Source organism: Monodelphis domestica, chromosome 3 (genome assembly GCF_027887165.1).
Source record: "Monodelphis domestica isolate mMonDom1 chromosome 3, mMonDom1.pri, whole genome shotgun sequence".
Taxonomy (NCBI): Eukaryota; Metazoa; Chordata; class Mammalia; order Didelphimorphia; family Didelphidae; genus Monodelphis; species Monodelphis domestica.
Window position 1 is genome coordinate 275,109,102 of NC_077229.1, and position 20,602 is coordinate 275,129,703.

General features: G+C 38.7%; 1 protein-coding gene and 1 long non-coding RNA gene across 3 annotated transcripts in view; one reads left to right on the top strand and one right to left on the bottom strand.

The window, feature by feature from the left end:
• The window catches only part of NPC1 (NPC intracellular cholesterol transporter 1), an 82,473-nt gene extending 62,348 nt beyond the window's left edge, over positions 1-20,125 (bottom strand). Inside the window, exons 1-2 of one of the 2 annotated variants that reach the window (XM_007487614.3) lie at positions 19,849-20,125; positions 1,221-1,343 (exon numbers count right to left, since the gene is read on the bottom strand). In XM_007487614.3, the coding sequence (XP_007487676.1) occupies positions 1,221-1,343; positions 19,849-19,917 (192 nt within the window). In that variant the 5' untranslated portion in view covers positions 19,918-20,125. The remainder of the gene's footprint in view (positions 1-1,220; positions 1,344-19,848) is intronic. The other variant, XM_016431660.2, reaches the window with a different exon arrangement.
• LOC130458393 (uncharacterized) overlaps positions 19,823-20,602 on the top strand; it is a 56,605-nt gene continuing 55,825 nt past the window's right edge. The window contains exon 1 of the long non-coding RNA XR_008917696.1: positions 19,823-19,974. This is a non-coding gene — a long non-coding RNA (uncharacterized LOC130458393). The remainder of the gene's footprint in view (positions 19,975-20,602) is intronic.

Here is a 20,602-nt window from a genome sequence, read left to right on the forward strand (position 1 = left end):
AGCTTTAAAAATCTATATTCCAATGACCTATGGATCTAAGATGACAAAAAAATTTCTATTCCTTTTCTCTTTCTTTTAGCAAGGTCTCTCTTAGCATTCAACCTGCTTTTCTCTAGCCTGGTTCCAAACTACCTTTTATGATGTATTTTACACTATTTTCCTTTGTGCACTTTCTAGTTTAACAAACTGACCACAGTATTGTTTATACCACATTCCATCTCTAGCCCCATGCCTTTGTTCAGGCCATCCCTCATGCCAGAATACAATCCTAACCAAAATAGTTAACGTCTTCTATCTTCTGCCAAATGGCCATCATGCACACTTAATAGCCTCCAAATAATGGCAATGTTGCGAAATATAATTGATATATATGTACACACACACACACACACACACACACACACACCTTTGAGAAATGCAAAAAGCTGGCACTTTAAGTCCCTATAACTGGATACTATTAAGTATATAAATATCTTCCCTGTAACTACCTATCATAGACTCAAAGACCTAGAGCAGGAGTTCCCAATCCAATGGGAAATATTCCAAAAGTAGTGATGTTATTTTTTTTATCTGTAAATTAGATAAATTCATAAACATTTAGCAATATTATAATACCAAAAGCTACATGCCCAAAAGTTTTATGAAAAATTAATGTTTTTATCTTACTTATATGTGTATGCTTGGTAACTCTAGAACTCATTTCCTTACATATTGAATATTAGAGCCTATCTAGGTTTTACTGAAAACGAAGAGGAATAGGAACCAAAAAAAAAAAAAGTTGGGAACTTGGTTTGTGGTAAAGTTTATATCTAATGAGAATTATTTCCTTTTTCCTTTCCCTAAAATGTCTATTAGTATCCTCACGTGATAACAGTACAATGTGATTTATGTTCTGAATATCTATAACAATAACAATAATGATGACAACTAGCACTTATAAAACTTTAAAGTCTTCAAAGTGTTTTACAAATATTTTTTTAATCCTCACAACTCTGGAAGGTGGGTGTTATTATTATCCATATTTTACAGATGAGGAAATGGAGGCAGCCAGAAGTCAAATAACTTGCCTATGGTCATACAGCTCATACTATCTGAACCAGGATTTAAACTCAGATTTTGGATCCAGGGTTCTATCTACTGTTCCACTTAGCTTCCTATTATATAATATAAATATAATACAGTATACTATAACATAATATTAAAATAAATAATAAACTCACCTGTACCAAATCATATCCATCCTTTGGCAATGGTTTTGGTGGCCCTGAATATTCACAGTTGTATCTGTTACCTTCAGATGCCATGCCACACTCGCCATACCAAACACATGATTGTGAAAATACCTAAAAAAAAAAAAAGCCAAAATATTGTAACCAAAACAAATACAGACAACCTAAATGCCAAAAACCATCTTAATAATAAGGACCTGATGTGATGTCTCTTTATAGATACTATGATCTAGAGCAGAGGTTCTTAACCTAAGTTCTGTGAGCTTGTTTTAAAAATTTTTCAGTTAACCGTACTTTGAAATAATTGGTTTCTTTTGTAATCCTTTATTTAATTGTATACTTTATAAACATTATTCTGAGAAGGGGTTTAAGACATTAAAAAGATTGAGAACCTCTGCTCTAAAGACTGCCTATTCTCTAAGTATACCATCTCTTCCCCCTCAAATCAAGGATTAGAGGGAAAGGTCTGCTGGGAGGAGACAGCTGGGTGGCTCAGTGGATTGAGAGCCAGGAAGTCCTGGGTTCAAATCTGGCCTCAGACACTTCCCAGCTGTGTGACCCTGGACAAAGCACTTGACCCCCATTGCCTACCCCTTAACGCTCTTCTGCCTTGGAACCAATACATAGTATTAATTCCAAGATGGAAGGTAAGGGTTTAAAAAAAAAAAGTCTGCTGGGGTTTTTGTTTAAGTATTCAGGCAAACATTTATTGAAGTACTCAGAATCAGAAGTGTGATTGTCCACATCTAGTAGTGTTGCACACAAATGGAAAACTATTTGAAGGAAGTGATATTTACCTACTTTTCTATTTAGGACTTTCTTAAATAGCCATATGTACTGATGTGAGGAATAGGTAATTTCAAGTACGAAGAGGGAAGAATTGCTAGTAGGAGTGAAACCAACCAAGTACAGGAAGATGGGGAAAGAGATTAATTTCTTATCCATAGGCTCAGGAAATAATGTTATACAATAACATTCCCTCAACACATAAGGAACTAGCTATTCAAATTCTGAATTTAGGGGGCAGCTGGATGGCTCATTGGATTGAGAGCCAGTCCAGAGATTAGAGGTCCTGGGTTCAAATATGAGTTCACATTTGATCGTCACTAAACCCCCTTTGCCTAGCCCTTACAGCTCTTTGGCCTTGGAACCAATACAGAGTATTGATTCTAAGATAGAAGGTAAGTGTTTAAAAACAAACAAACAAACAAAAAGCTCTGAATTTAGAAAGGGATGTTTTGGATATATTTGAGTTATTTGGAACAAAAAAAAATAACACAAGAGTAGGAAGAATACAAAGAGTAGTTGGTCTAGAGACTTAAGATCAGAGAAAACAAAGGCTAAGTTAGTGTCAGCAGCCTCAAGGGTATCACTTAATCATTCAAGGCAACAAATCTCTTACTTAAAAGTTTCCCAAGAGCCATTCACTTTCCTCATGTGACAGTCACAAGGTTATAGAAAAAAAATGCATTCTGAAATATTCCCTTAAAGTTTCAATTCCAGGTTGTGGTGACAGCACCTTAAAATGAGTTTCTGTCAGCAGTCTTTGTATTAAGAATGACAGTGAGGATTAAACACAGGTTCTTCAACTCTATGTCAGAGAAAAGAGAAGACACTACACATTTTTTTTAAAGACACTAAATATTCTTAAAGCATGCATACCTAACTATTTTTCAAATATAACTAAAAAAACATAGCAATTTGTTTGAAGCAACCCCAGGGAAGTACACTCAATTTAGAAGTTTCTTCTTTCAACAGATACTAAAGACAGAGGATTGTGCCGTATGGTAGGAAACAAAGGCACTGTCCTCATTATGTTCATAATCTAGTAAAAAGATATGCTATACTCCAATTAACTATGATATGAAAAAATACATACGTAAATTAAAAGGTATAAAGCAAACTGCTATTGCTGTATCAGGTATTGCTAGAAGGAGATGAGAAGGAAGAATATTGATGTATGTAAACCCTATTTCTAAAGCTCTGTACTAAACAATATTGGTTAATCCTCAAAGGCAAAAAAAACCCACCACATTTATTTCCTAATAATTTTTAATGCAAATAGATCCAAGGAAATAAATTTTACAAAGTAACACATTTTCAACATATTGATCCGTTTTGTTGATTTCATGTCTTTTATATTGTCTTTAAAATATTATTTGTTATATAAAATACCCTCTGGGATATTGGTGCAAATTTTGGTGATGTATAAAAGAGACATCAATAAAAATGTTTAAAAAAAGAAAATAACAACTGGTTGATAGAATAGCAAAGCAGTCAGTATCACATGGTTTTGAAAGCACATTTTTTAAATTTTTAAATGAAATTCAAGGCAAGTTTTGAAAAAAAAATAATTCTTTTCCTTTTAATTCACCAAGCCCCAGTTTAGATTACAAGGGGAAATGTATTCAAACAAATGCACTAATAAAATTCACTGCACAGCAATCAACCTTTAGAAAGCTGCTGTTCCCCTTTACTCCCCATGTATTTTAAATGTAAAGAAATTAATTTTTTTCCATGAATCTAGATTCATATTTGAGGGCGTAAACCTGCTCCTAATTGGCAAATATAGGAAGAAACCTGGACTTCCAACTAAAAGGTCATCCATTCAAAAATGTCAAGAAAAAAAGGCAAATCCTTTCTTTAATCCAGGAGCAGAAAATAAAGTTCAACTATTTAACCTTAACAACACACTTCCTCAACTTTACCTGAAGATGGCCTACTCCCAAAGGTTATTGAACGAAAGGCCTTGGCATACACAACCTGAACACTCTCTTCTTAGGGGAGCAACTGGCCTGACCATTCTACTCCAAGGAACAACATTCCCGGAATGTAATGGCTAGGTTCCAGAGACAGAAAGCAGAAGCATGTACACTGGTAAAGTAGTTTCTATCTCCAAAATATCTTATTCATACTCCTCTGAGCTGCCAGACAATGACCATACTAGTTCTGTCTATTCCCTGAATTACTGCAATGGCCTTCTAGGTGGTTCCTCTGCCTCATCTCTTCACATAAAGCACATTATTTTTAAAATGAAATTCAAGTCAAGTTTTGAATAAAAACTTCACTTACTTCATTTGTTCACTTACTTCATCCATCTTCCACACAATCTCCAGAGATTTTTCTAAAACACAGACCTGATGATGTCATTCCTCTCTCCCCCCATTTACTAGATAAACACCAGTGGCTTCTTATCATCTCTAAGATCAAATCTGAACCTCTCTGCCATCTAGGGCTCCTTACAACCCTGGTCCCTTCATACCAGCCTACTTTTCTTAACTATTACTCCCATTTACACAGTCTATAGTGCAGCTAAGTGGCACAGTGGGTAGAAGGCTGGGCCTGGAGTCAGGAAGACTATTTTCCTAGGTTCAAATCAGGTCTCAGACACTTATTAGCCATGTGATCCTGGGCAAGTTGCTTAACTCTGCTTGCCTAATCTCCTCATCTCTAAAATGAGCTAGAAAAGGGAAATGGCAAAAAACTGCAGTCTCTTTGCCAAGAAAACCCTAAATAGGGTCCTGAAGAGTTGGATACAACTGAAAAAGGATTTTTATTCAGAAACCACTAGTTAATTAAAATTATTTCTGAAGACCCCTTAGAATTTCCCAAAAATTTAAATTCTTAGCTCATTAAATTTTTCAAAGATTGTTAACCAAGTTGAGTCCATCCATCATCTATGTGACAATTAACAAATGGAAAATGGGGGAAAAAAAGCTGTTTATGGGATTTTACAATATTTTATAATATTTTGTTCAGTAGTCATAGGGGAAAGGTAACAGAATATATCTAATAGTTAAAACACAGTAAACTGATTAAGTGTAACAGAATATTATGAAATACATTAATATATGAACTTAAAACAGCAAAATTAAATCTTAAACTGTGAACTTTAAATTACTCCACCCTACATTAGATCTTACTTTGTGGTGAAGATAAAGTTGTAATCTCTTGATTGAACAATGAAGGTACTTAGTTCTTACTTTATAGTAAAGCTGGAACTTTAAGGTAAGTCTATTTTTAGATCTTAATACAAAAAGGTGTTAAGTAACTATAAAGGGTAAATTAATCACAAAAAGGTCAAGTAACTAACAAAAGGTGAACTTAACAAAGAAATGTTAAATAACTCTAACGATATAATCTAATCAAAGATGAGAACTAAAGAATGGGTTTAGATGAAGGGACACAAGAGTAAAAGGTCTATATATTTGGCTCACTTCCTCTCTCCGGTACCTTTTAGCGCAGAGAATTGGCTGGTGGCAGCGTGCTGGGCCTTTCGGCATCTTGACATAGCTACAAGATATTGTCCAGTTCGATGGTGAGTTTCTGGCTGAGTTTTTTTTTCCTTTACTTTCCAAACTTATCCTCTTAGAAGCCTCTAATCTCCTTCAGAGACCTGGTGGCAGAAATCTCGGGCCAGGCGAGAGAAATCCTATACCCTCTTCCTTCTTTCTCCTTAAATCCTTCCCTCTATATTAATTAAAATTACCATAAATTTCCAGACTGATTTGGGTATTTTATTTGGGATTTTTCCCCTGGCAACCAATTAATTTAGATTTTAAGTCACAACCCTAAAATTATCTTTACAAAACAAAACAATCAGCAAAATACAATAAAATACACTTTCATAAAACAATGGAGTCTGAAAAGGCTTAAAATCTTCACCACCAGTCTCTTTAAAGTTCCTTTTTCTCTATGGATTCCAAATGGATTCCTTTTTTCACATTTCTGGAATCTCCCATAGCGAGGTAGAACATGGTTGAGAGATTGGGCAGGCCCAATTGGCAAAGGATTGTAGGGAGATTTAATTTCTCCCCTGAATCTCAGGCAAGATAAGTAAAAGAATCAATGCACTTATGAAAAAAACATACTAAAACTGGAAGCTGTTTGAGATAGGTAATGCACTGCTCTTTCACAGAATTCGCCATGCTTGTAATTTACTTTCTATTTGGAAGAGTAAACTTTTTTCCTTCCCCCCGAGGTAAAACGGTAGGGAGAAGTTTGTTTCTCCAGTCACGTGGAAAAGGAGGTAGGAGGCTAATTGTTGCCTAAGAAAAATACACCCCAATTTTTACCAGCTAGTTTGTGATTCTGAAGACACAGCGGCAGCTACCACCAGTCTGGGGCTGGGGCTGGGGCCAGAGCAGGAGGAGGATCGATTGGGATCAAGAAGATCAGGAGCGGGATGGCTGGGACAACCCAGGAGGCTGAATCAGCAGCAGGAGCAGGAAAAGAAGTAGAAGCAAGTCGCTGGGATTTAGCAGAGAGAGCGGAATCAGGAGGAGCAATGCCAGAGGGAGCAGCAAGGAAATAAGGAACATGGGCTCAAGCAGACGGGCAAAAGAAGTGGCTTATCTCTTCTTCACTAAGAGTCCCCCAGCTAAAAATAGCCTAGCCCATACGGAGAGCAATTGGACAAAAAGTAAGGAAAGAAAAAGGCAGCAACTCCAAAGAGTAGTTTGCGAGGCTAGGTGAGTGGGTGAAAAGTCTTGGCAGGAGAAACATAGCTTAAAAATTTTATCTAGGCTATCTAAAAAAGACTGAGAATTCTATCCCTTCACAGTCACCATCAATATAAAAATTAAATTTAATCTCAAATAGTAAAAATATTATATTTTAAGGGATTTATTAATGATCATTAGAAATAAGGAATAAAGAAGATACAAAATAAAGACCATGTGCCTATGGCTGATTAGTCTGTTGAAAATCTCACTCACCACCATTGAGCCAAGATGCCAAAAAAGAGCAGGACCCTCCACATCCCTGCCTAATATCCTCTATCTACAGGAAGTATGTAATGACAGGAAGTCAGTGAGATCCCAGGAAACATAGTTCCTTTTTAGGGCAAGATTTTCAATTATACATAGCTATATATTAACACTTTTTATGTACTTGCTGTCTCTCCATTAGACCATAAGCAAGAAATTATTTCATTTTTTTCCTTTGTATTCCCTTATAGCTTGCTTAGTGTATTGTACCTGGCACATAGCAAACCTTGATAAATGCCTTTTGATTTTGTAAAAACATAGGATGAGTTTAGTAAACTCAATTTATTTTTTTAGCTTAACACCCAAGTGCATCATGTTGGTCACCCATTTTACTTGAATCTCCTTTATCATTCCACTCCAGACATCTTCCTTTAACGGGGAAGAATGGGTACTGACAAAAGAGCACTACCCAGAAGGAAGATGGTCAGGACAGCAAGTGGTCTGGAAACCATTATATATGAGGAAAATCTGGAGGAATTTGGGATATTTAGCCTGGAAAACAGATCTGATGAGCTATCTTCAAATATTCAAAAGGCTGCCATGAAATGGATTTATATTGTAGGGCTCCTCAGAGGTCAAAAATAAGATCACCAGGGAAAAGTTATATAAAAGTTACATAAAGGAAAACAGATTCTGACTTGATATAAAGAACTCTAAAAATGAGAACTGTCTAAAAATAGAATAGGGATCTCTCACGAAGGAGTGAGTTCTCTGTTTCTAGAAGTATTCAAGGGGCAGGTACCAATTTACACAATGAAAAGTCAGATAATCACTGTCAGGAACATTATAAAGCAGATGCCAGAAGGTAAGAGGTTGAACCAGACAAATGAATTCTATTTCTACTCTAGGAAATCAGGAGTCCAAAGTATAACTTTCCTTCATTAACTGACATTTTTGATGCAGAACTATCTTTTCTATGGTTCTCTTGATAACTATGTTCACTCTGCTCCAGGTTCCACATCACTCACTCTACCCCTTCAAAGCCTTACGAAATACCGGTGGTATACAACAGGTTTTCAGAGATGCTTTTGATGTGGGACCCTAGGTTTACCTTGCACCCCCAAATTATAGAAGTGTTTCAGGCCAAACTGTAAACAGGCAGGAAATTTTCTTTGCTTCCTTGTGACTACTAACCCTAAAACATCAAAAACTCCTGATAAGACCCTGCTACATCAAAGGGAAAGTCCTCTAAGAGAATTATCCTCCTTGGTTGGGTCCTTTAGGTTTTGAAATGGACATAGTGATACACCTCTAGGCTATGCTTTGATACTAAGGTATCTAAGACATCTATTTGTCCCCTAAACTCTGAGGGTCACCCCCTATGTCTTCAGGCTGACCCCAGTCAGATGATCACCCTCCACCCCATGCCTGAGTACATACCCCTTGAAGTCAACTGTTATAAAGAGTATAAAGACCCCAAAAGTGATACCCTCAGGGAGGCAGATTTCCATCTATGATGTCATCCCAGCCAAATTCAACATGAATTCTAAATGAATAAATTTCTCTATTTTTAAGCTAAATTTTGGAGTGTTGCATTCTTGAAAAGGGTACCCTTCCCAAACCTCGGGGGTTCATGTCAAGCCCACCTCAACACTTTGATCTAAAGCTTTAGAAGTGAAGAATTCTTTGGCAGTGCTTTCAAGGTATTATATATTCGGCATCATGGAAGCTAAGGGAAGTAAAACATGAATTCTAGAACTTACATTCCAAAAATATAGATACTGAGGATTAGGATATTTCAGAGAAAAGAGATTTTTTTTTTCCTAAATCTGTTCTAGATTAAGCCATTATAGTTGTGTTTTTTTTTTTTTAAATAAGAATGAAGCTCACTATCCATATGGAGGCAGCACTTACCACCAGAAGAAAAATCCTCATTTCTGAAGAGGGCACCACTATCTAGTCACTCAGATTCATAGTTACTACTACTACATAGTTACTTTCACCTTTTTTTATTTTAAAGCATGCTGCTATTGACATGGAGACACCAATCTCCAATTTATCTTAGCTCCAACCCATCATCCATCAGGTCATCAGATTAATAAATTCCTAAAGTACAACTCAAGCTATATCAATTCCTGTTTGAGTTATTCAGTCAACAAGCATTTATTAAGTACCCACTCATGTGCCAGATACTGAGCTAAGCACTGTTGATACCAAGAACAGTTTGTATTAATTTGTCTGTGGAGGCCATATTTGAATTCAGGTCTTCTTTGCTAACTAGCAGCCTTAACTATAAAATAAAGGTTTTGAACTAGATGACTTCTAAGATCTCTTAAAAGTTGTTTTTTTTTTTCCAACTCTTTTTCAAGACTATGACCCTTCAATTGCCATCAAAGACCAGCTCGTAAAAGACAGAAAAAAAAGAACTACTCTGAAGCACTTAACCAAGTGATGCGTCAATCTGACAGTTTCTAATTACTTAACATATAATGATGGTAAGCAACTCCATCATATCAAGTAATCTGTAATACTGTTGAGTCCAAACTAAAATGAATCTATTAAAGTTAAAATGCTTAAAATTAAAAGGCTTTGTCTTGATCAACCCAGAGTAGGCCTTAGTACAATGCTCTCAATATGTGAGGTACCTGAGAAACAGTAAAAACCTGGGTTGAGTGAGTATAAAGCAAGAATGGAGGACTTTGGGACTTAAGACTTCTATCTGGATATGAATACTTATAAGATTATGGTGGCATTGGTTTTAAAGTTGTGTTTTAAGAATATTTTATAAGCATATCCAGAGGCTTTTAAATATAGAGGCATAAGAACCAAATGAATAATATAAAAGGACTAAGAGTTAGAGACCACACAGATTCCCTGATATATTAGTGACATGATCCATTTTTTGAGAAAGCTTTACAAAATAGGTCTTTGTAAGAGCAGTATTTTTTTCTGAGAGTTTGAGTGAGAAAGTGTCTCAAATTAGCAAAAAAAGTCTATTAACTCAGCTACCACTACTAAGTCAACAATCCTAAATCTTAACCAGTTTCACCTACTTTGATTAAAAGACAAGTGGTTAAGCACCTACAATAAGCTAGGCACCATGCAGAGTGCTAGGGATCCAATAATTAAAAAAAAAAGAATCTCTGCACTTTAAAGGCTTACAAATCTAAGGGGAACTACATAGAAAGAAATACAAATAAAGAATTCAAGGTAGAGTGTAATGGCAAAAAAGGAGTTTATCGAGGCCAAGTGCCATAAAAATTTTCAAGGAAGGTGAGATCATTTTCAGCTGGAAGAGATGGTTGTTAAGCAGAATATCAGTGAATGTTACCACACTGGCATACTCTCATCTCAACCTAGATTTTGGGGGTGAGATTGGTATACATCTCAAAACAAACTATCCATTTCCCTTTAAGAGGAGTTTTTAAATATCTTCAAAACTTCCATTCAGACTTGACACAATGTTAGTGAATAAGAAGTCACAAAAACTACTAAGCAATGACTCTAGTTCTACTTCCAAAGTTCTAACTCCATCCAAACGGCCCCTGAGTAAATAATTTTAACCTGTGCCTTAATTTCCCTCTCAAAAACTGATATAATTCTTCTTTGTTTATTACTTTTACTTTTTTCAATTACATGCAGAAACAATTTTAAAAATCAACTATTTTTGGACCTTTTGCAACCAAATTCTCTCCCTCCAACCCTGCCCACCCTTCCCCGGAGGGTAAATAATCTAAGTTTTCCCAGTATTGTCATGCAATACAAATTTCCATATTCCTTATGTTAGGAAAGAAGGAATATCACACATGCAAGGAAAACAACTCATGAAGGAAATAAGATAAAAAATGGAAATGTGTCAATCTGCATTCATATTCCTACAGTTCTTTCTATGGCTGTGGAAAGCATTTTTCATCATGAGTTCCTTGAGGTTGTCTCAGAACCTTGCTTTACTGTTGATAGTTTAGTCCAGTGATGGTGAACCTTTTGGAGATAGAGTGCTATCCCTCCTCAAATGCTACTCCTGCCTTTTCCCCACACAAGGGAAGGAAGAAGCACTCCCATTGGGCTGCTGGGCGGAGGGGTGGGTGAAGTGAGGAATGTCCTCAGTGAGTATAGAGATGGGGAAGGAAGTGGCCCAAGTGCTCTGCTCCCTTCCAGCTCTGTCACCTGTGAGCTGCCCCCCCTTACCTCTGTGTGCTCCCACTTGGCTGCCAGGCAGAGGGGTGAGGGATGTGAAAAAATGTCATCAGACATGGTGGAGAAGGGGAGGAAAGCAGATCCACCTGAGTCCCTCCGCCTTTCTAGTACCAAACTGGAGAGGGAGGTTTGTCCGTGTGCCCATAGAGACCATTTTACATGCCATGACACCTGTGCCATTTGCCATCACTGGTTTCATCCTTCATTGCTGATCACTGTATGATATTTCTGTTCCTGTATATACATTGTTCTCCTGGTCCTATTCATTGCAGTTTGCAAAAAAATCTGACATAATCCTTATATATCATTTTTTACCCAAAATATGAGTACATATATCAAAAAGAAAGTCTCTAAAATAAACCCTAAATTTACAAATTATACAGAGATTCAGATTTTGAAAAATAGATAAATCGCAGTAAATTTTTAAGGTACAAAGTATTGTGCTGGACCTTATAAGATAGGAAGACATATAAAACAGTCTCTCACCCTAAAAGAGCTTACAATCTAATAGAGGAGAAAAAAATTATATAAGTACCTGCCTTAAGACAATATGTGGTAACTTCCCTAGAGTGGTACGACCAAAGTATTCTTATATAGGAGTTTGCAGGGAGCCATCAGGCTACGACACCTTGATAGAGTCATGCGTGGTAGCTGAGAAGACCACAGAGTGGTCCATGGTGAGATGCGATTGCCCACCCAGTCCCCCCTTTTCCGTGACCTCTTTCATCAATGCCCCTTACCTATGAATTGGCATGATTATTATTCCCCCTAGTCTCAAAAGAAATAATGCAAGAGCAAAACACCTGTACCCTAATTCTCTAAAACATCACCAAAAGATCAGACCCTTAAACCTAATCCCAAAAAGACTATCATGGGTTAACTTTTATTTAGGTACATAATTCCTAGCAAAACTGCAGCTACAATCCAAGCCCCAAAACTTCCCCCCACTCACAGAAACCTATTCTCATGAAGCCAACACAGAAATCAATCATAGAGGCCCAAGCGATAAGTACAAGTACATCAAGGTTCAATATGCCTCAGTGACTTGATTACACAAATCAGTAACTCAGGAACTCTCTAGTAAGAACCCTGAGAAATGACCAGTCTAAATTTGAATTATGTTCCCAGTACCCCTCAACCTCAATGGTACAATTGTTGAATTGTCTTTTAGAACTGTTGATTAATTATTCCATTTTATTAAAAGCAATAAGTAATTTTCCTTGTTTGTAAGCTCAAAATTTCTCACAGGGTAATGAGAAAATTAGGCCACCTATGATGAAATCATTTATCTTCTATTCTGTCTGTAACCACAATACAAAAATATAGAATGTTAATCCAGTGATTTGTTAAAAGTTAATGTATTGGGGGCAGCTGGGTAGCTCAGTGGATTAAGAGCCAGTCCTAGAGACGGGAGGTCCTAGGTTCAAATCTGGCCTCAGCCACTTCCTAGCTGTGTGACCCTGGGCAAGTCACTTGACCCCCATTGCCTAGCCCTTACCACTCTTCTGCCTTGGAGCCAATACACAGTATTGACTCCAAGACGGAAGGTAAGGGTTTTTAATTAAAAAAAAAAAAAGTTAATGTATCACTTTTCCAGTTATCTCTCATTGAACATGTGTGTTAGGTAGTGTAATCTGCATGCCAAGAAAATGGGAATAAAAATAAAATCCCAGGCCTGGGAATGGCAGAGCAGCTGTCAAATGCAAAGCAGTCCCATGGCCATAATGATTAAGCTGTCTTCCATTTGTTATTTATTTTGTCTGATCATTAGCCATCTGTCAGGAACCCTGGAGTTTTGAGTGAGGCTGGACCCTGCCCTTGGCAGTTTAGGAGGGAGGAAATCATCACTTCTGGATTAGGGAATCAGAAGACCTAAGTACAAATTTTGATCTGACACTAGCTATGTGACCTTGAACAAGTCTCCTAACCTCTGTTTCCCTCAGTTTCTTCATCTGGAAAATGGGAATAATCATAGTATCTACCTCCCAAGGGTCTTGTGGGAATCAAATGAGATAATAATTATAAAGCACTTAGCACAATGCAGGTGCTAATGAGGGAGATCTAAATTGAAAGTTGCCCTGAGAAATTCAGCCAGGAAAAATGCCAAGGCCCCACTACAGACAGATAAAACTTCAAACCTAGCCAAGGCCACTGCAGACAGATAGGCTTCGGACCTTGTGCTGAGGCCTGTCCAAGGTCCCTGATAAAATTCAGCACCAAGACCCCAGGTGCAAAAAGCAACTTTCCAACAAAGGTTATTCATGAAAAAGTATTTAAACCCCAGCCTGTCAGAAGCAACTTGGAACTCTGACGGCAGAGGTTCCCACTGATGCGCGTATCAGTTTTTTGCAATAAAGGGCCTTTTCCATGTCTGATTGCATTGTCCGTGATCTTCCAGGGTGGTGGGTGAATTCCCGGACCCTAACATTATGTAAATGCTAGTTATTATTATTATTAAGTTCTAATTCCAACACTACATCTATGAACATGTACATATCTCTGGTCTTTGGTTTGTTTATCTGTAATAAGGGCTAATATAGTTTAAAGGAGAATGAATATAAAGTGCTTTGCCAAATTGAAATTGCTATAGAAATGTCATTATTATGATTGGGGCAAGTGGAGAAGACTCCATAGGGACAGCATATTGTTGACCTGAGCTCTATCTGCTTTGAAGAACAGGGAGGATTTTAAAAATGGATCATTTAGGAATAGGTAAGGAAGAGGAACACTCTAGGGATAGTGGAGGAATAAGAGAGGGAATGGGCCAGGAGTCCAGGAAATAAGAATCAGGTAGTTTAGCTCAAGTGAAAGAGAGTTGGGGAAAACTGCAAAAGTAGGCTGGAGACACATCATGGATATACTCTGAAAGCTCAAATGGAGATTAAATTCTTGACCTGAAACAGTAGGGATTAATTTTCTTGAAGGTGACATCCATCCTACTTTCACAAATCACAAAACAAAATTCTTACAAATATCCCTAAAATTTAAATGGGGCAAGGCCTAAGAAACAGAAGTTATATTGTTTGGATTATAATGAGAGATTCTTTGTTCTATGTAATACAAAGACCTATTCAGTCTCACTATCCATCTGCATCTAAGATGCATCTGCATCTAAAAGGTCATTTCAAGATATTAGCATTTTGTTTGAAATGCTAATATATTGATATTCAGGTTGGAATTTCACTCATCCCCCCCCCCAAAAAAAAGAAAATAAGGTACAGTCCATCAAAGTATCAACAAAGAAAAACAAACAAAACTTTGTCCTGTTTCAGAATTTCCTCAGCTCCTACCTGGGAGTCAAAAGATTACTCGTCTAGGTTTCTACCTAATACCAAAGAAATCAGATTGGTGAATTGACAAAAAAGGAAAATTATAAAAGTCGGAGGGGATGTGGGAAAAATGGGACACTGTTGGTGGAGCTGTGAACTGATACAACCATTCCAGAAAGCAATCTGGAACCCTTAAACTGTGCATATCCTTCAATCCAAAAATACCACTACCAGGTTTGTATCCCAAAGAGATCAGAGAAAGGGGGAAAGGACCTACTTGTACAAAAATATCTATAGCAGCTCTTTTTTGTGGTGGCAAAGAATTGGAAACTGATGGGATGCCCATCAATTGGGAATGGTTAAATAAGTTGTGGCATATGATTTTAATGGAACACTATTGTGCCATAAGAAATAAAGAAACAGGATGGTTTCAGAAAAACCTAGAATGACTTATATGACCTGATCCAAAGTGAAGTGAGCAGAACCAGAAGAATATTGTACAGGAATATTATAAGCTGATCAAATGTCAATGCCATAACTATTATCAACAATTCAAGGATCCAAGCCAACTCCAAAAGACTCATGATGAAAAAGGCCATCCACCACTATAGAAGAAACTGATGGAATTTGAATGCAGATCAACACATTCTATTTTATACTTAATTTCCTTCATGAGTTTTTTTCTTGAACATGTGATATGTCTTCTTTCACAATATGATGAATAGAAATATGTAATGCATGATAGCTCATGTATAACTTAAGTCATATTATTTGCTTCCTGGGGAGGGGAGAAAGGAGGGAGGGAAGGAGTGAAAATCTAGATTATCTCTCCTCAATCTATTTCCTGAATTAAAAAACAAAACAACCTTCCAGCCTAATACCTATTGAGTTAGCTCAACTTTAAACTTTGCTAAATTCCATCTTCCTAAAGAAAGCTCATGAAAGCCATTTGGAACCAAATCCAAAGTTCCTAAACTGTGAATACCCTTTGATATCACAACTAGGTCTAAAAGTCTAGAGAGATTAAAGACAGAGGGAAATGAATAGAGTGCTAGAATAAAATATAATGAATAGAATGCTAGGCCTGAAATCAGGAAGACCTGAATTCAGCATTCAACTCCTGCCTCAGCCACTTTCTAGCTATGTGATACTGGGCAAGCCATTCAATATGTTTGCCTCAGTATTTCCTCACTGTGAAATGGGGATAATAATAGACCTATCATGCAAGGGTTGTTGTGAGGATTATATGAGATAATATTTATAAAGTGCCTGGTACATAGTAGGATCTATGTAAATGTTAATAATTATTTTTGCAATAGCAAAGAACTGAAAACCAAGGGTACTCATTAACTGGGGGAATGGCTGAACAAATTCAAGCATGAATGTAATGGAATAGTATTGTACTATAAAAAATTATGAAAGGGGCAGTTTCAGTGAAACCTGGGAAGATTTGTATGAACTGATGATACAGAGTGAAAAGAACCAAGAAAACAATGTTTAATAATGACACTGCAAAAACATAAACTTTGAAAGAACTTTGATCAAGACCATGAACAATCATGGGAATCCAGAGATGATGATTCTACCCAGATCTTTGTAAGTGCCAAATGAAACATTTCTTGGACATGGCCAATGTAGGAATTTGTTTTGATTCTACATATGTTATAAAGATCTACACTCCCCAATCTAAATTTGGAGAGAAAGCCAAAAGGAGAGAGAAAATTTCTTTTCATTAACTGAAAACTCTTTCATTTTGAAAAAGGAGGACTCATGATCACTACAGACTGGTGAGCAGGGATTCCTCAACTAAGAATGTTTTCTAAAATGTTATAAAATTATTTTGGCCAATTGAAAGCCTTAGAAATGGCTCCAGGCACTGTTGTGATTTGATCTAACCATTTGGAGGGGCAATTTGGAACTATGCCTAAAGAGTTAAAAAAAAAAAAAACTGTGCATCCCCCTTGACCCAGCAATACCATTACTAGATCTGTATCCCAAAGAGATCTAAGAAAAAGGAAAAAGACCTACAAGTACAAAAATATTTATGGCAGCTTTTTTTGTGGTGGTAAAGAATTGGAAACTGAGGAGATGCCCATCAACTGGAGAATGGCTAAACAAGTTGTGATATACGACTGTGTTATAAGAAATGATGGGCAGGATGGTTTCAGAAAAATCTAGGAAGACTGTTGCAAGTGATCAGAAACAGCAGAACCTTGTGCAAAATAACAGCAACACTGTTCAATCAAAGACTTAGCTATTCTGATCCAAGACAATTACAAAGGATTTAAGATGAAAAATGTCATCCATCTCCAGAAGAAGAACTGATGGAGTCTGAATGCAAACTGTAGAATAATTTTTCACTTTAAATTTTTTTCTTACCATTTTTTTTTGCAAAATGCCTAACATGGAATATATGTTGCTTTTGTTTATATAGAAATATGATTTCACATGTATAACTGATATCACATTTCCGGCCTTCACATAGTTGGGAAAGGGTCAGAAGAAGAGAAATGGCTCCAGGCCTATTTATGTTATCATTTTGTTTGTCTTATCAGCTTTTAAAAAAATTAATAGTTGATCAAGATTAGCCTCTTTTCCCTTCTCCCTTCAACTTCCAAAGCCAAGTTAATGCAGGGAAATTAACTTGCCACTCCTAAAACTGTCTTGCCACACCTAAACAGAAGTGAAGCTCTACTTGTGAAGATTTTACTGACTGAAGCCAGTGAACCTTAATTTAATTAGCAAGCCATCCAACTGGACCAAAAGCCACCTAAGCAATAGCTGAGTTGTTTCATAACAAAAGGAATGTTGTATGAACTATTATTATGTTAGGAAATAAAGACCTTGAAAAAAGTTTCAAGGCATTTTGCAATAATTAGTTTTGATGGATCACCACACTCGCTCAATGTTTTAGAGGTCTAAGTACCTAAGGGTGAAGGCACTGACACAGGATTATCCAAAATGGAGATCCCCCTTTTAAAAAGTGATCATAGGCACAACTGGCAAATGTAATGCCACTTAGTGAGGCTAATAACAGGCAAACTTTTCTGTCCTCCCTTCTGGAGCTTTATGAGGATATCTGGCTCCTGTGAGATTATTAAGGTGGGGGAGGGGAGCTCTCTTCACCCTTTCTTGAGTAGTATAGTATGAGTGTATTAACCTGATTTTTTTTTAATGACCAAAATAAATATAGTTCTTTATGTATACAAACCCTCACTACCAGGTTTAGTAATAAAAAGCTAAGAGTTGTGGTATCCTACACCTGGATGTACCCTTTTAGTAGAAATGTACAGCTATATACTATTCTCAAGAAAGGGTAAACCACAATACTCAGAAGTTGCAAACACATTCATTATGAGGAAGCTTCTGCTTGACTCTCCAGTTTTTCAGCTCTCATAGAGGCTGGTATCAACCCCAATCTTCAGAAAATTAACTACAGTGCAAGGCAACAGAGGCAGTACTCAATACATTTTCATCTAATAAAAGTGAAGCCACTTTAGCTGTGTTCAACTGTGACCTCATAATGGTATTCTTATTAAAAAGTGTGTGCACTTGACTTCAAGCCCCACCTTGACACATATTGTCTGGGTGATCCTAGAAGTTCCAAAAACCTCAATGGTTGAGGCTATTCTCAGTTATTGAAGAGAAGGTGCAAGTCTTCATTGCTAAAGGAGTTCCCTTAACTGTGAGGTTCCAATACCAATAAAATCACAGGTCTAACAGCTATGGGTGGGGAGGTTCTTCTGAGAGTTATTAAAAAGAGATGAGAATAGAGAATCCATATCCACCTTTTTTAGGAGACTCAGGGGTGCTTAGTAACTCAAGGGTCACTCCTTCCCCACACCCTACCCTCACAACCAGGGGATAGAAAAATCCTTAAAAGTATGAAGAGGGGGTAAGCTGGGTGGCTCAGTAGATTGAGAGTCAGGAGCAGAGATGGGAGGTCCTGGGTTCAAATCCAACTTTAGATACTTCCTAGCTGTGTGACCCTGGGCAAGTCACTTAACCTCCATTGCCTAGCCCTTACCACTCTTCTGCCTTGGGGCCAATACACAGTATTGATTCCAAGAGGGAAGGGAAGGTTTAAAAAAAAATTTTTTTTTAAAGCATGAAGCATGAAACGTGTGATAAGCCCCTGATATGATGCTAACATAACATTTGACAAAACTGGGAAAGAACAGTGAGTGGCCTAGGATTCAGAAGAATATGGTGATGGGCCTCAATTTTCAGACCCTGTAAAAGAGGAGTTGGCCTAGATCAGAGTTTATTAATGTGTTGGCAGAAGAGGGAAATGCAGTGTCTATAGACAGATTTCAAGAAAGAGTGAATTTAGGGTCAAAAAATTACAACCTTTATTTTAAAATTCTGACTAAAATTTAACATTTCCTTCAATTATTTAAGAACATTTTTGTCTTTAAGTTTACTCATTCCCTCTAACTAGACATCGTGGAGAATCTTGCTAGCAATCAGCCCAACCAAAAATCTGATAAGGACCCATCTGGCAAGGGGCACTTTCTTCCTTTTAGTTTGCCCCTACTCTCTACCCTCCCCTTCCCGCCTCTCTTCACAGGGAGGTTCAGACATCTCTCTAATCTCCAAATCTTGGGAGAGGATTAACTGAAAAAGCTTTCAGGCCAGCGTGGGCAAAACTCGGGTCACAAGCACTCACAGAAATTCCCTTCGCTCCCGAAGAAGGGGAGAGGATAAAGTAATGACAGAGCCCGGGGGACAGGAGGGAAAGGGGGCAAGAGAAAGTGGGAGAGAGAGAAGAAGAGAGAAGAAACAGAAGGGGAGGGGGGAGGAAAATGGAAGGGAGAGACTGATAGAAAAGAGAGGGAGAGACAAAGAGAGGGGACAGAAGGTATGAGGAGGGGGAGAGGGAGAAAGAAAAAGGTGAGGAAGAGAGGGGAGAGAAAGGAGGGAAGTGGATGAGGTAGAGAGAAGGAGAGGGGGAGAGAGGAAAGAAAAGGAAGGAGAGAATAGGAAAAGAATGGAGGAGGAAAGGTGAGGAGAAGGAAGCCGAGAAAGAGAGGAGGATGGTGAGAGGGGAGGAAAGGAGGGGGAAAGGTCAGGAGAGGAGGTGGGGAAGGAGAGAGAAAAAAGAAAAAGAAGGGAGAGCCGAGAGGGAGAAAAGAGAGAAGTTGTGTATGTAGGGGACGCAAAGGAAAGTCGAGAAGACCCCTCCTAATTGCTACTTGGCGCAGAGGCCAAAGTGTAGTCGCGGGCCAGTAGGGCCCCTCCCCCTCAGCCCCGAGAGTGGGTTGGGGTCAGAAGCCCGAGCAGGAATTAAAGAGCCCGGCACGTCTCAGGGGCGGGCGACACAAACGTTCATCTAGAGTCCAAGGAGCCTCTCTCCAGGACAGTGCGCCCGGGCTTCCTCCCTCCCTCCTCTCTCCTCCCCTCCTGCCCCCGCGTAGGTGCCAGATCGCGAGAAGGGACGCTCACCTGCACGGGACAAAGCAGCGCCAAGCCGGCAGCCAACAGCAGTCTGGGGCAGAGGCCAGGCGTCTTCATGGTCCCGCCGTCTTCGCAGCAGCCGCCGCAGTAGGCTGCGGTCACGGAAGCCCGACGGTATGTGGGGGATGGGGCGCAGGGGGCACGCGGGCCGGGCCGGGCAGAGCTGTGCGGGAGGGGGCAGGAGCCGTCACTTCCAGGTCCTCCGCGAAGCCACTAGAGATACCATCAGCAGAGTTTTGGAAGCAGACGGACTGACAGATGGAGCAGGCTCAACGCGCAAGTCAGGAAGGAGGCGGGGAGGGGGCGGGAAAAAGAAAAAAATAGAAAGGGCCGTCTTAGCTCCTCCTCCTCCTGGAGGCCCACCCCTTTTACTGCTGCTGTAGCAGCTATAGCCGCCCCCGAGGTGAGGTGGGGTGGTTCTCTCATGCCCCACATCCTCTCCCCTCCCTCTCCAGGGGGCGGTGCCTCGTGCTTCTTTGCACCACTCAGGTCCTCCCACCGCCATCTCCGCTGGGCTGCTAGGGAGTTCCCTGCAGCTGCAGTGGGAACTGTAGGAGCAGCTGCATTTTGAGTTGTAGCAGCCCCGGAAGGAGAGCCGCAGCTTTCCTTCCTCAACCTCAGTTCGGGCGCCGTCCTCCACAAGAAGCTAAAAATGATCTTTTCTCCAATGCTTGTATACGATCTTGGGTCGTTTCCTCGCCCCCCATCTCTGTCTCACCTTGCATCATTATAATTGTGGTGG